Genomic DNA, 14,674 nt, shown 5'->3' with positions numbered 1-14,674 from the left:
TAGCACCTATAACTGTGTTAATATTATAAGCTAACAATGTAGCAATTTGTCTTTTGTCCGAACTATTAAGAAACATAGTTTCTTGAGTATAAATAAAACTACTAATAAACTTATTAGTGTCAAAAAAAAATAACTTATCACTATGATAAGACGTCATTAAATGTAGTTGATTATTCAACCTATGTATACGCTTATTTTCCCTTTCTGTAAGAGATTGTGAGTATGGGAATGCGCAGATAATTAATTTACCTAAATCTAATTGCAATAAACTGCTAATACTATCAATAATATCAGTTTTATCTAAACCTAAACTATCACCTATCAGTAAAACTACTGTTGTATTTATATCTAAGCGAGTGTTCCTAATTCTATCTACTATTTGATTTAATTTGAGGTTATGGTAACAGTTATTTTTAAAACTACAATGTAAGTTGTTGTTTATTATAGGTCCTAAGTTAATGCCTAACTTATCTGAGAACATAGCTACTCTGTTCTTTGTGTTAAGATCTATGAAGGAAGAGGGAATACTGTCAGATGAGTCGGTCAGTGAAGTCTCAGTACCTAAACTAGTTTGAAAGGGTTCTAACTGTTCTAAGTCACAAGGAGGTCCCTGAGACTGAGAACACCTAGTGCATGGAGTGCTATCAGCTAAGGCCCTAACACGCTCTAAATTTTCCCTGCCAACTTTAGCAATCTCATCGTATTTTAGTATGTAATCGTGAGTTTCACGTTCATAATCTAAGGTAATTTTTGTTAATTTAGATTGTAGGTGTGAGATTTGTGACTTAAGGTCAAGAGTGTGTCTGTCATACAATAGCCTACTGGAGATGAGTTCTTCACTACAACTATTGACTTCTAAAACTAGTTCCCTACGTTCCTCAATCAAATCTTTATTTGATTTAACCAATAATCTAAGTTTGTTAAATTTCTTGAGTTTTAATTCTAATTTTCTAATTATCTTACTAATTCTAGTGAATTTCCTAAACTTTTTATTGCTTCTAACTCTAGTTAATAAAGATTTACAGCCTATAAGCTCAGAATACAAATGATGAGTTGCACTACTGTCAAATGATTGTATTGACCGTTCCAATGAGATGATCTTAGTGTGGGCTTCATGCAGGCTTGTCTCTAGCTCATTTATGCGGCTCAGAGACCACTCATAGGTCTCATTACAGCTGCCAAATGAGCTAACTTCTTGTTGTAGCCTGTCCCGCTGATCCAGTAAGTCCATATTTTCAATATGGAGCTCAGCAAGTTCCCCCTTCAGTGATACAACCTTGTGGTTAACCTCCTTGATCTCTTCTTCACAGTCAACACGCTCCCTCAACAGCAGGCTGTTCTCATCTTTGCACTTCTTGAGCTCGAGCAGAGCAAGTTTAAGCTTGTTCTCAGTATCCTTTGCTGTTGCCTTCCTGGTCATCATGGTTGATATTAACAACAAAGGATCTGAAATGTTATAAAGGAAGTTGAGAAATACAGCAGGATATAGAGAGAATTAGTTGGGGAAAGTTAGTATTTATTGAGATGGTCTATGTTAGTATTGTTAATAGTTTTAGAAGAAATATACACAAAGTAACTAACAAAAGAAAGAGGAAAACACAGTTGAAGATATAGGGGATAAATAATAAGGGGTTAGTTGGACCTTGCAGTTAATAATCTATAATTACAATGATGTTAAAAGATGTTTTTAAAGTGGGTAGGTTTAGACCAAAAAATTAATAAAATAAAAAAAAACTATAGCTTTGCAGTTAATAAGAAACCTAACAATTAGACTCTTACAATACTATTTAAACTGAATGGTATATGGGAAATAAGCTACAATGGAAGACTATAACACTGAATCAGTGCTGCGTTGATTCAATGTTGAAGATCATGGGGGTAGTGAGCCTGAATATGCTACACTTTATCTAACGGATTTTAGATACATCTAAGAAGTCTATAATAACAAGCGATACGAAATACTCCCTGTATTTATCAAACACTTATTCCTTGTTTGAATTTGAAATACGTTGACGCCTTGACACTTGGTTGGCGTAATTATATTGTTGTCTTAATCACACTTTTCCCACTTGATTGACTATTATATTAGTAGAAGACAACCTAATTACACTTATTTACAACTTTTAGACACAATTATTGACAAATACGTAATAAATAAATAAAAATTGAATTTTAAAACTGAGAGCAAAAATTTCAAGTCACTACACCAGTGTTGCCAGCCTCAATGTATATTATCACTCACAGTGCTTTTAAAACACATTTTTTTATGAACCAGAAGTAAACGGAACTAGTCTATTGTGTTGTAGAATTATTATGTCAACCATAACACGGCAACAGAGACGTGACTTCGAAAGGTCTTCAGATCAAACTTAAAGAATACTTTAATAGGAAGGCGAACCAGATAATGGAAGGCAAGAAAAAACGGGCAAGATTAAAGATTAAATTATAAACAGTTTCTCTCAGATCTACATAAGTAACTATTAGGTTCTAAAAGAATTTAATATTCGGATATATTTTTCGGATATCGATATGCAAATCTTAATTTACAGTTTCTGTCAGGTCTTCATTAGTAAAGCTTAGGTTCTAGAAGAATTTAATATTTGGTTCTATTTTGGGGATGTAGGATAAATTATGAAAATCTTAAGTTTTTGTAGTACTCAAGTATGACTGTGATTGCATGTACAGTGCATAGTAAACCAATCAGAGCTAGACCCAGTCGCAAATTTTATGAAATTTTCTGAAAAAAATGTTTTACAAAGTCGGGTTTTATGTTGAACCAAAAGTTGTTGTTTTATATAAAAAAGTGTAAGCTTCCAAAGGTAATCCGTCTGTATTATTATGTTATTTTCTCCTGTAATCACAATGACCAAAGCAAATTCAGTATAACAGCAATACAGTCGAAAATTCTGCGAACCCAATAATTTGGTAAGGGACAAGGAATGAAACTTGGAATTTATTCAAATGATCCAAATTGTAAATTTATTTGACCGACCGAATTATTAAGGTCTTCTAGTCCATCTTATTTATATTCATTAGTTTGTTCAGATAATGTAACTTTGATTACAGAGGCCTTTGAATATTTTGCTTTACGTATTTCTAGCTGGGTTAATTATTCGATTTGGAGTTTCCATTTTCAACGAACTGTTTGGATAGATTGTTTTAGTGACGATGATTGGTATTAAGGATCTTTGTTTAATACTAAATATAGATTGCTGTTGTTATGTCCTAAGGGGTTTTAGATTCTTTGATTTCTCATCTAGCTTCCATTGTGAAAATTCACTGGAAATCTAACTTGAAATTTTAATGTGGATCCGTTGTAGCCTTTGTATTTCTATGAATCTTAGAATAGAGTAAGATGATGTTAGGTTTCTAAGGTACTCCTCAATCATAAACTGTATTGCTTGGTTATGAAATCTAGATTATTAATACGTTCTTTTTAAAAGGTCAATATTTTTAAAGGAATCTTAAAAATGTCAAACTTGCAATTTGTATTTGACATCAAATAAATTCTTCATTTGTAATCCTTGCAGAATGTTAATGATACTTGACAAAATTAACGACAGACCATTATCTTAATACAAAATTACACCAATAAGTTTTACAACACATAAAATTGAGCACTAAAACTTTTAACACAGTGGAAATACTGATAAAATGACTAAGAGTGTCAGAATACATTCTGATAGAAGCTTTTACGATAATCTTATATCAAAATATGCTTACTAAACAAAACTAGTGGAGGAAAACTAATTAGTCTTCAGACAAACGTGTGGAGTGATGGAGTAGGTACTCAATCAAGTTACATATCATTATGACCTAATATTTTCTTTATTGAGCACAGCGTATCATACTTTTACGTAGTACTCTATACTATATACCATATCATTTGTTAATTAGGGAAAGCTTAAGATAGGTACCTACTAGTTTTTTTCGTAGTTAAACTTATATAGTGAGAATCAATATTTATTAATATAGGGGGCTCCTCTGGGAGCATTATTGGTTTAGCCTCCCGGTCAAAAAGACAAGATTTCCCAGGTCTCGACTTCGTGATGAGCAAAGGTATACCCCTAACCTAATGACCACCTTTTTATAATACTTTCGAGTTTTATACCAACTTTTGAATCCTTTAGTATAAAAATTTACCAGTTTCATATTGTTGGTGTTAAAGTATTATTATTACAATCCTCTAAAAGAACGTTTAAAGAAAGTACTGTATCTTATCTTTACTGAATATTGTTTAAAATAATACGCTTTTATTAAACGTAATATGAATTCATAAAAGATACTTAATATTTTTTTTTGTCTCGTACAATTACATTGCACGTGTCTGCAAAAACTAAAGTGGCTCGACTCACAATGAGTTTTTTGTTCATATTTGTATGTAAAGAATGCATTACTCGATTATGTTGTATGAGAAAATTGGAATTGTTTTAATAACTAGCATACATTTAATAGGTAATTAGGTGTAATTTTCATTTATGGATATTACAGTTCGTGTAGTAAATATTGTTTTAAATACGAGTATGTATAATAAACAAACAATACTTTTACTAGTTTCTTCTGTAATATATTTTTTTCAAATAATTATGGAAGACTGTGCTAATAATTCAAATTGTAGAGACAGCGCAGAAAGTGGCGTTCTTTGATCTCTGCTTGTCCCTATGGGAAAAAGCCTGAATTTATGTACATATGTATGTGCTAATAATAATTAAATATTATTTAAAATTCATGCGAAAACGATTAATACTTTTATAACAAACACGCGCTCGTGGAAATAATAGCAATTTTTTATCCGGATGCAAAAATTGGCGTCTCATAAAAAATATTAAATAAGTAATAACCAACACAAACAACAATAATACTCAAAAAATCTAATTAAAATCAAAAACAAATATGTACAGCGGTTACAACAGCACTAAACATTCCATCCACCTTTCTACCTCGCGCCTCTCCCGGCCTGTCTCTTCCGGTCGCTATAAAAATGTTTGTGCGTTTGTTCAAAGCTATCATTGCAACCGACGCCGGCAGATACGCCATACCAAACATTGCAACATGAAGATATTTGTAAGTGATTATTTTATTAGTGTTTTGTGATATATAAAGTACATAGTGTTGTTTTGAGGAAAGGACTTTTTCGAATTCTGTTCTAAACATTTTTTTTCAAAATTTAGTTCGTTTTATCTGTTTTTTTTATTGGTTCCGTTTTTAAATAGTGTTTTAGATTTATTTTCATGGTTAGTGTTTAACCTAGTGTCACTTAAGTGTACTATTTTAACGGTTTTTTAATTTAAAAAGTGTAAGCCTGAAAAGCCCTTTATAAAGCTTGACTTGCTACCTTAATGGCGATGTATTTACGATTCTGGATCACAAGCATTTTTCTGTATTCTCAAAACTCCACTTTAACCAAACAAGTGACATTAAAATTAAATTTGTACTATTAAACCCAAAACTTAAAGTTTTCCCATATTTTGTCCCACACAACTTAATTTCACCCAAAACATAAACAGTGAAACAACCAAGTTTTAAAAGCACGCGACAAAAACTACTTAATCTGTTAAAACGTTTTAAACCGCATTAATTCCATTCCTTCTGTGTAAACTATTACAGGCGTTACGACTGTTGATTACTATCGCAAATTACAGTTTTGTTGCGATCTTAGATAATTCTGTTACAAAATTTTACATTGTAATTTTATGACGGTGTGTAAACATTAGTAGCTAAAGCCGGCTTCACTCGCGCTGGAACAATTAATTTTGAATTTGTGAATGACTACGAGATCAAAATTCGTCGTTAGGACTCTTTTTTTCGGAACCGGAATCATTGAATTTCACGTTATTTCGGTACTTTCAAGGATTAATCTTTTGCAAATACTATAACTATAAAAAGGGTATAAAAATGTTTTCACTGTAAAAATATATTTTATTTTCAAATGAAAGAGTGACCAAAAGTTCTGCTTTTCGTAATAGCTTTTTCTTTCAAATTGCGAGCAAATTCAGTACCCGACCGTTACTTTGACGATCACAACTATAAGTGTCATTAATTAAACCAATTGCAATAATGGTTTAATTTCGATTTCATTGTTCAAAAACTTTAAGCCTAGAAGTATCAAAATGGTTCAGTCATTTAAGAAATATCGGCTTTAAAGCCGCAGACGCAAGATAGTGTGTGCAGTCCTTTTGCTTTCGTTGAATCATTTGTAATTTAGATTGCGTGTTACGTGTAAAGTTAGTGTTCCTTATTATTTGCTGGGTGTGATTTCAGAATGTGGTCGTAAAGTCTTAAGTTCTGTTTCCTGGTAAAGTGTTTTTCAATCAGACTTTAGACTATTGGAAATGAGACTGTGTGAGCACTGGGTATTCTTTGATTAGACGGCTTAACGTCTGAAACGATTGAAATAAAATTCAACACATTGATTTAAGTTTTTTACGAAACGTCGGGCAGCAAATATGGTGCTGTAGACCTCTAAATTCTCATCACTCTAAGACTCATCAAGCAATTTAGTATTGGCAGATTGATAATTTAATCTTTGTACAAAACAATAGTAAAATGTCCAAATGTGTAAAGCGGCGGAAAATAGGGAATAGTTAATTTTATATTAATTTATTATATTGATAATTTTGAATAGACCCTGCCTTTGAAATCCAAGCTAATTATCTTGAGAAACGAGAATGCAATTACCATTCTGGGAATACGGTTATTATACATGTCATTTAATATAATTGAATGCACAGATCAAGTACGCATCTCATTGATTTGATTCTCGGAACGATTTGGTTCAAGTATCAAGATCTATTAGTCTGAATATATCAAGTAGAGTCACTTGAATTTATCAAAGTATCAATCATATTTATAGTTTAATCAAGCTGTTATGTCAGTATTAAGACAGTCACCAACTTATTTTTGCGTCTATTTAATTTGTTGGTATAACTTATGGTTCTAAAGTTAAGGTTGAAAATCGTGTAGATTTTGTTTTAAAAGCTGTTTGGTTTCGTCTTGGCAATTGACATGTACATTTGTCTTTTGTCATTAATAATTAAGTTTTATGTTTTTAAATCGTACGAATATTACGTTGTCGCAAGTGATTTAAAATACTGTGCAATGTTTGTTTTCGGTAATTAATGCTCAGGAATATTTTTTTACTTACACTGGTCGGGCAAAATTTAAAACAATAACAATATGACTACTGCCCTTGATTTTTGTACAGGATACATTTTATCAACTATTTGTTCTGGACCATTGTACTTTATCACATGGAGATATAATCACATGGTATCGCTTGCAAACATCTAAAAAGGCTTATCTCACAACAAAACTAAAAAGCTCTTAAAATCGCACATTCAATTCATAACCTCTAGCTTAAACCGCAAATACATCTTCAATTCCACAAACTTCCGTTTTCATTTCGGTTTTTGTATCACTTTCACCGTAAGTGAATTCCGCAACAATTCCGCAAGATGAACGGATAAGTCATTATCTGCTGGACCGGTATCTAAACCAAGTAAAAGGGATAACACCTTCGCTTGAGACCAGTCGTGTTACCACCTTTCTCTTATACGTGGACTGTTTCTATTTCCCTAAAAGATATAGTTCCTTTTACGACTGGTATATTCAAAATCATTTCCTGACCAAGTCAACGTGAAATGCTGTCTTCATGTTTTATTTGATTTACTTCTTACATTGTTAGACACCATTTTGTTAAAACTTCGTTTATTTAGTTTTTCTAACATTTTGTATTCATAACTTTAAAAGAGTTTTTTATATTTAATCTATGGCAAACCCTAAAGCCCTATATCCTAACTACACTAAAAAGTAACCTTAAAGAAACCTGAAACTGAACAAATTATTTATTTGCTATGTAACTGGTACCTAGTTTGTATTTTAATCAAAAGATCTATATTTGCGTGTACAGTCATAATATTTTTTAATTTCTAGATAGATTTTTGTACTATACTTGGCATTTTTTAGGTCGTCTTCGTCTAATTTAGCGTGAGCTTAATTCAATCAAAGCAAACCAGTATTTTTTTTGCTCCATGGGTTACGATAAGTCATCTATTGAGACCAAAACAGACCAAATCAAAGGCACTGCAGATAATCTGAACACAGTAGTATCAAAAATCTAATTATTGGGAGTGCGTTTGTGTCGATAATAGCCAATATAAGCTGATGTCGTTCCTTTGTGTCGTGATGGATAGAGTGTGACGGTAAAGCATCGGTCCTGTAAGAATTTGCTGGTAGTACTATCTGTATTGGGCTAAAGTTCGACAAGCCATGACTTTAGTATTGTGTGATGGGATAGATTTTTAGAACTTTCTTTTATCTGGAACTGTTTGTCTGATTTTGGAAAAGCTTTCTTATGTTTTGAACAAGACAATATATTTGTTTTGTGTTGGAATCAACACTGCAAGTCTAATCGTCACTGTGGTCACGCATAATAATATGGTTGACTTAATTGCCCCTAAAAAATGGTCCTCATTTAGGAATCAAAATTCAGACCCCGATCGTCGCAGTGACCACTGTTATCCCTGCATCAGGGATAGCTGACTGAATTCTATGCAAAAAATAGTATTTTTATTTTGCCGAAAAAGTTGAACCGTTACAAAAGTCACATAGTACTACTAACTTAAAAGAAGTAGTATTAAGGAAATGTTCTTATTATACTGTACTATTGACCTCGTAAAGTTCCACGTTGGTATTGTTCCAAACAAGTGGATTTTAACATTTTCAACACCTCATTTGGCGTATCTCATTCGAAGATTACATTTGGCGGCTCGCCCGAAACTATTTGATGTCGTTATTAGGGAGTGCTGTGTTTATTACGACCGAATTTTGTAAAATTAGCATGCGGGGTAGCTACGCACAAATATTTTAAGAAGTTGTGTTTTTAAGTTATAAGTAAAAGGAATTATTTTAGTCTTTGTTCATCTTCTGCTCTCCTTATTAATAACAATATTAGAGCATCAATAATGTCTATTATTATGTCATGTTTTGTCAGTAAACCACATAAGGTAGGATAGGCAACTATATATCGGTCGCATATAATTACTTTACGTGTTGTGATCTCATAAATTGAATCCTCCACATTTTATTGCTCATTTGGCAATGTTTTCTAGATAACTATTCCCAGTAATCTATGCAAAACGTGCCACTAAAGCTTAAACACAAAGACAAAGACGGTGCTTTTCAAAGAAGTTTGTGAAGAAGAAAATATCAGTGCAATACTGAGACAAAAGAATGTAATTCGCATTCCAAGTAGAGCACTAAACGTCTTAATCGGCCGTATCTTTTACTAGAATTTACAACTTCCACGGAAATCAAAGCGATAAACAGAGCCTTTACAACTAACACGCCGCCGTTAAGAGCTAAGTGATTGAGAAATTCCTTGCGACAATGTTCCGTGACTCCTTCTTCTTTTTACTTAGAGAATATTACAAAACCTGACACAATTTCCTTCAGTATAATTCACTATTTATAACGTTCTATTACATAAATATGACATTGTGTTGAATCAGAAAGTTCAATGGCACAAAGACGGAACCACCTAAGCGTGAATGTACGTTTTTGTTCGAGTGTCTTTTTTAGTTTCCTTTCCAATGATTGTCTAGTGTATATTTGTTGAGACTGACTCTATACAAAACCGTCACTCTATTACGTACATTTCGGTAACGTTGTTTTATATGTTTTATTTTGGTAGACGGATTTTTTGCAGTCAACGTCTCGCCCTTATTTTGGATCCGGTATTTTTCCTGTATCATATTTTAACTATAATTGTTTAATCAACTAAACCCTCAGAATTCCAATAATTCCTTAATTATACAAATACACATTAATTGTTCTAGAAACAAAAAAATAGGAATACGTTTTGTTATTAGTGTTTATTTTAACAAAAATTATGATCGGAAATCCGAGAATAATGAATGAGATATTGCTTTTATTTAGGCCTGTAATGTTCATATTTATATTAATGGTCGGTGAACTGTAGCAAAAACGTTCGGTTCATTGACCTCAAATAGACGAGAACAAAAAATATGGAAGTAATGTTGTGTTACGATCGCTTACATTATGTTTCGTATTCTGTCTAGACAAGCTTGTTACCTATGGGTTCGATTCCTATACTCAACAAATATATAGTATTGTAATTTCAATGTCCGCAAGTTCTTACAAATATTTTCGAGGTAGAGCAGAGTTAAATCACTACAATCAGTTCACACTTTACGCGACCAGGGAATCGTATTTGGACCTTTGCAATCAAAAATCACATAAGAACCGTCTTAAAATGTTTTTATTCTGTTTTTACTCATACATACAATCACGACTTTTCCTACGGGGTCAGGCAGGGGCCACAGATTACCATTTGCTACGATCCCTACAAAAAACTTTAGCTACATTCAAATCTGTACATGATGTCTTTCTATCAAAATTGCTCTTATAAAGTCTCTAAGTTATAAATATTTGAATTAGTCATACAGTCACATGTTTTGAAAGTAAAAGTACCGATTCATCAGTAACATTATTTACGCTTCCCAAGTGGTCTTTATTAGTACATTCACAACGCTACATTTATTGCTACAAAAGAATAGACGTAAGTGAATGGAACCGTTTTAATTTTGAGTTTCGGTACAGATTTTTGAACAACTTTTTGAATAATTTCGAGATATTTTTAGTTAGTAATTTTTTATTTGTCTGTACATTATGTGACAGAAAGTCTTTAGTTTTGATCTAATTTTCGGTTACGGCAAAACATGACAATATTATTCAAAACTAGCAGACTAGCCCGACTTCTTCCAGGCATTGTATAATTTTATCCCGTTGATTCCACTATCACGGAAATTTTGATCCCATCGATCCATTATTATCTCATTAATACATACCGGTGGCTAAACTGGCTAATTTTTATTTTTATATAGATTACTGTTGCTGATACTTTTCTTTAATTTTCATGCCATTCCAAATATAATAGAAAATCAATTACATGTCGTTCCTTTAAACAATGAATGGTAAAAGTACAAATAACTACTTTCATATAAAGTTACCGTATTGAAACCAACCATCAACATGCTTAATATTCTCAAGGAACACACATTACATTCAAAGTACTAAGGAAATACTCAATAGCACTAATTGCCCACGAGGAAACTGCAGTTACGAACACCATTGAGCGTCATTATACCCTTGCATAATGTAAACATCTATTACGAGATGCAATGTACTGTAAACATATCGTTTGATCGATTTGTGTTATGTCATTGATATGAATGTAGGGTACTTATACGTAGTTAAGTTTACATCGTGCTTTTTCAGATGCAACGGTAATTGCTTCAAATGTATTTTAGCGAACTTATAAAATAGTTTCTATTGTTAAAAAATTGTAAGAAACTTTACTAAGTATATAAAACTTAAAAGGGAACTAATTAAATAGTCAACCCCGAATGTATTTGTCTAACTAATTCAAGGTCTAATTCCTCCATCAATTCGGGAGGAGATCCTTGCTCAGCAGTGGGACAGTAGTTTATGTGTTAAAAAATGGCTTGGGATCAGGACAACTGGAGTCGAGACTGTGTTTCTTCGCCTTGTACTGTTAAGACGGATGCAGTTCCGACTTACATAACGACACTAGTAGCTTATACTGATCGAACTGTCAATCATACCGCGGATTAACAAAAGCTTGAGAAGTAACCAAACCAGTTAGACTTTTAATACAACTTTAATTTCTTATCCAAACAAAAGACACATGTAGGTACTTATGGCATTTGTAATTGCGTAGTCTCGTCTTCAGTAGGTAATTCTAAATTAATAACACGAATGGGCACCCATCCAAAATCAAACCGCGTTGAAAGATGCTTAACTTCTGGGAAATCCAAATCGTCATCGAATTTTCTTTATTATTTGTTACAGGCGATTAAATCAAATAAGATAAACATTAACGGTCACCCACCGAAAAGCAAGCCGCGTTGGATGTTGTTCATCTTTTCCTTTCTTAATGGTCTGCAAATCTTTAATTAAGTCCCATTGTTATAGTTGCGAATTCTACTTTCAACCGCAAACCTTTTTTTTTTCAACATAAGGTTATAATGAACGAATTATTTTGACAAAAGTGATTGGAGCATCGGTGATTGTAGATTGAAAGGTGTTCGGCCATCCTTTTTTTACAAACATGACTTTTATAAGTGTACTTGAACAAATAAGAGAATATTGTTCGTTTAATTTTTTGCTAATGTGGTGATGAGATTTTGCGTATCTTAATTGACGTTGATATTATGTTGTGGTTTTTATATAGTAAAGGTTTTTATGTTATGTTATTTTGTATGATATTACAGTTAGATAACTTACTATATTGGTTTATGATTTCTTACATTCATAGACAGCTAAACTATACCCGATTTAAATTGGCTAGATTGAACAGAATTTTTGTAGAAAACCTATGAAAAATGGGCAAACTAGTGCACACATTTAAGTTTAGTAAAATAAAGTAGCACTAAACACCTCACATGTGCTTACTTTTAATTTTACTTAATCAGCATCGGAATTCCATTGCTAAAAGGCCTCTTAGACTTCCAGAAATCGTGTATGTGCTTTCAGTACCTTTCATATTTGCTCTAGTTTGTAAAACTAGTCAGATTAACATCGAAACCGAATATTTTGTTTCAGTTTGTTTTAAACAAACATTTCGCTGCACCATTTCAAGCAATACGATTACTTTGAAGTCGATCCACGACTTCGAGCCTTAAAAACGTTTCAAAAAGTGATTGCGAAAGTTGTTTTTCAGTATTTTTATTACGACTCGTAATTAAGGCGGTCGTTCAGTGCAAATTGACTGTTAAAACACCAGTTCCGAGTTGATTTGTTTTCTTTTGTTAAGTAATCCTTTGGAGAAGCGTTGCAAATCATCTGAAGGAAATTATTTGAGTGTTTGAGATAGCTTCGAATGAAATGCAAATATTGTTAGAGTTATATTTAGATTTTCGATTTAGATTTGTGTGTATTGAGGGTTGGGTAATTATTGGGGAAGAATGAATGGAATTAATGGTAAAGCAATGAAAAAGAAAGATCCTTCGTTGTTATACCCAGACAGAAAAATGATAGATTGTAAATTAATAAGCGATTTAAAAGTGTAGCCATGTGCTCCTTGCTATCACCTTTTATATTAAGATTCTTTACTCTAAACTCTCTTTGACTTTAAGCATAACATTTGATCTGAAATGCTTCGATATTATTTTAAGACTTATGGCCAAGTAGTAAGATTCAAGTTTCTAACAACGGTCGTTTTTATCTTTTCAGGTGTGTTTGTTGCTGGCAGTTGCCTCTTGCAAGGCCGGGTTCGAAGGTGGCTACTCAAACGAAGTAGCCGGAGATGGGGGACATGACGGAGGTAACGGGGGCTATGACTTCAACGCTCAAGGAAACGGTGGTGGGGACTTCGCTGGCGCCCAAGGACATGAACTGGCCGGACTTAGCGGGCACAACCTCGGCGGCAACGGAGGTCACGATTTCTCTGGCGGCTTAGGCAATGGTGGCCATGACTTCTCAGGCGGCCAACAGCACACACTAGCCTTCGCCCAAGGACACCAAGATTTCGGAGGCCAAGATTTTGGAGTGCAAACTTTCGCTCCCCAAAACTTCCATGGTCAGGATTTCTCTGGTGGCCACGCTCAGTTCTCCGCTGCCGATGATGGACAAGGCCAGTTCAATGGTGACTCTTACCTGCAAGCCGCTCATGAATCTCACCAACAGGAGCAAGGTGACTCTGGAGCTCAAGGCGACGGCGGTCATGGATTTGGACCTGAAGCTTTCACTCTTGAAGACGCCGGTCATGAATTCGGTCACGGAGACGGACAGGACTTCCAGGCTGAAGCTATCCCTGTAGGAGAACATACTGATGAAGAACACCCTGTCCAAGTGCCTTTATACAAGCACGTGACTTTCCCCATTCCTAAGACTGTCCATGTCAACGTACCTAAGCCAATTCTGATCGGTGTGCCCCAGCCTTACCCCGTGAAGGTTCCAGTTAACAAACCAGTAGCTGTTCCAGTCGAGACTGAAATCAACATTCCTATTGAAAAGGTTGTGCCATACCCAGTCATCAAGCATGTTCCCTACCCCGTTGAGAAGCACGTGCCAATTAAAGTCGAGAAGACTGTCACAGTGCACGTGCCCCAGCCCTACCCCGTCAAGATCCCCGTCTATAAGACCATCCATCATCACCACAAAGGTCATTAAACCTTCTTTCTAAGTGCCTTGTAAATATTTGTTATAATGTAATTTTAAGTCAAGTAATTTTCAACGCCTCATGTTGTAGTTGATTTATTTATTGTATGTTGTTGTTGTGTTTTGTTTTTATTGTTGTTGTTATTTGTTGTTGTTGATGTTGATTATACAAATGATTGTTACCTATTTTTGTTGTTTGATTGGTGATGAAAAGCCCACATAGTCGACAAATAATACATTTTATTTTTACCTGTGTAATGCAGAACTGTTAATTTCCGATTGCGTGAATTAAGCTATGATATAACACACTTTTTATGTAATTTTACTATGTGACTTAGATAGTACAAACTATTTACTGTCCCCTAGTGAAGAAGCAAGAGAATAGGAAAAGTAACAATTCAAGTAAGCTACATCAAGATCACACAGCCCAACGCATTATCATCCCCGGAACAGTACATTCTGAAACAAAAAC

General features: G+C 33.7%; 1 protein-coding gene across 1 annotated transcript; it reads left to right on the top strand.

Annotated features, from left to right (window-relative positions):
• The first annotated feature begins 4,983 nt into the window (after nt 1-4,983).
• On the top strand, nt 4,984-14,388 carry LOC142983176 (uncharacterized). Its single transcript, XM_076130058.1, has 2 exons — nt 4,984-5,064; nt 13,276-14,388. The coding sequence occupies exons 1-2, from the start codon at nt 5,053-5,055 to the stop codon at nt 14,212-14,214; spliced, it is 951 nt and encodes a 316-aa protein (XP_075986173.1). The 5' UTR covers nt 4,984-5,052; the 3' UTR covers nt 14,215-14,388.
• Nucleotides 14,389-14,674: the final 286 nt, after the last annotated feature.

This window comes from Anticarsia gemmatalis, chromosome 23, assembly GCF_050436995.1.
Source record: "Anticarsia gemmatalis isolate Benzon Research Colony breed Stoneville strain chromosome 23, ilAntGemm2 primary, whole genome shotgun sequence".
In the NCBI taxonomy this organism is placed as follows: Eukaryota; Metazoa; Arthropoda; class Insecta; order Lepidoptera; family Erebidae; genus Anticarsia; species Anticarsia gemmatalis.
Note: the sequence above shows the minus strand (reverse complement) of the source record. Positions and strands in the feature narration are given on the sequence as shown.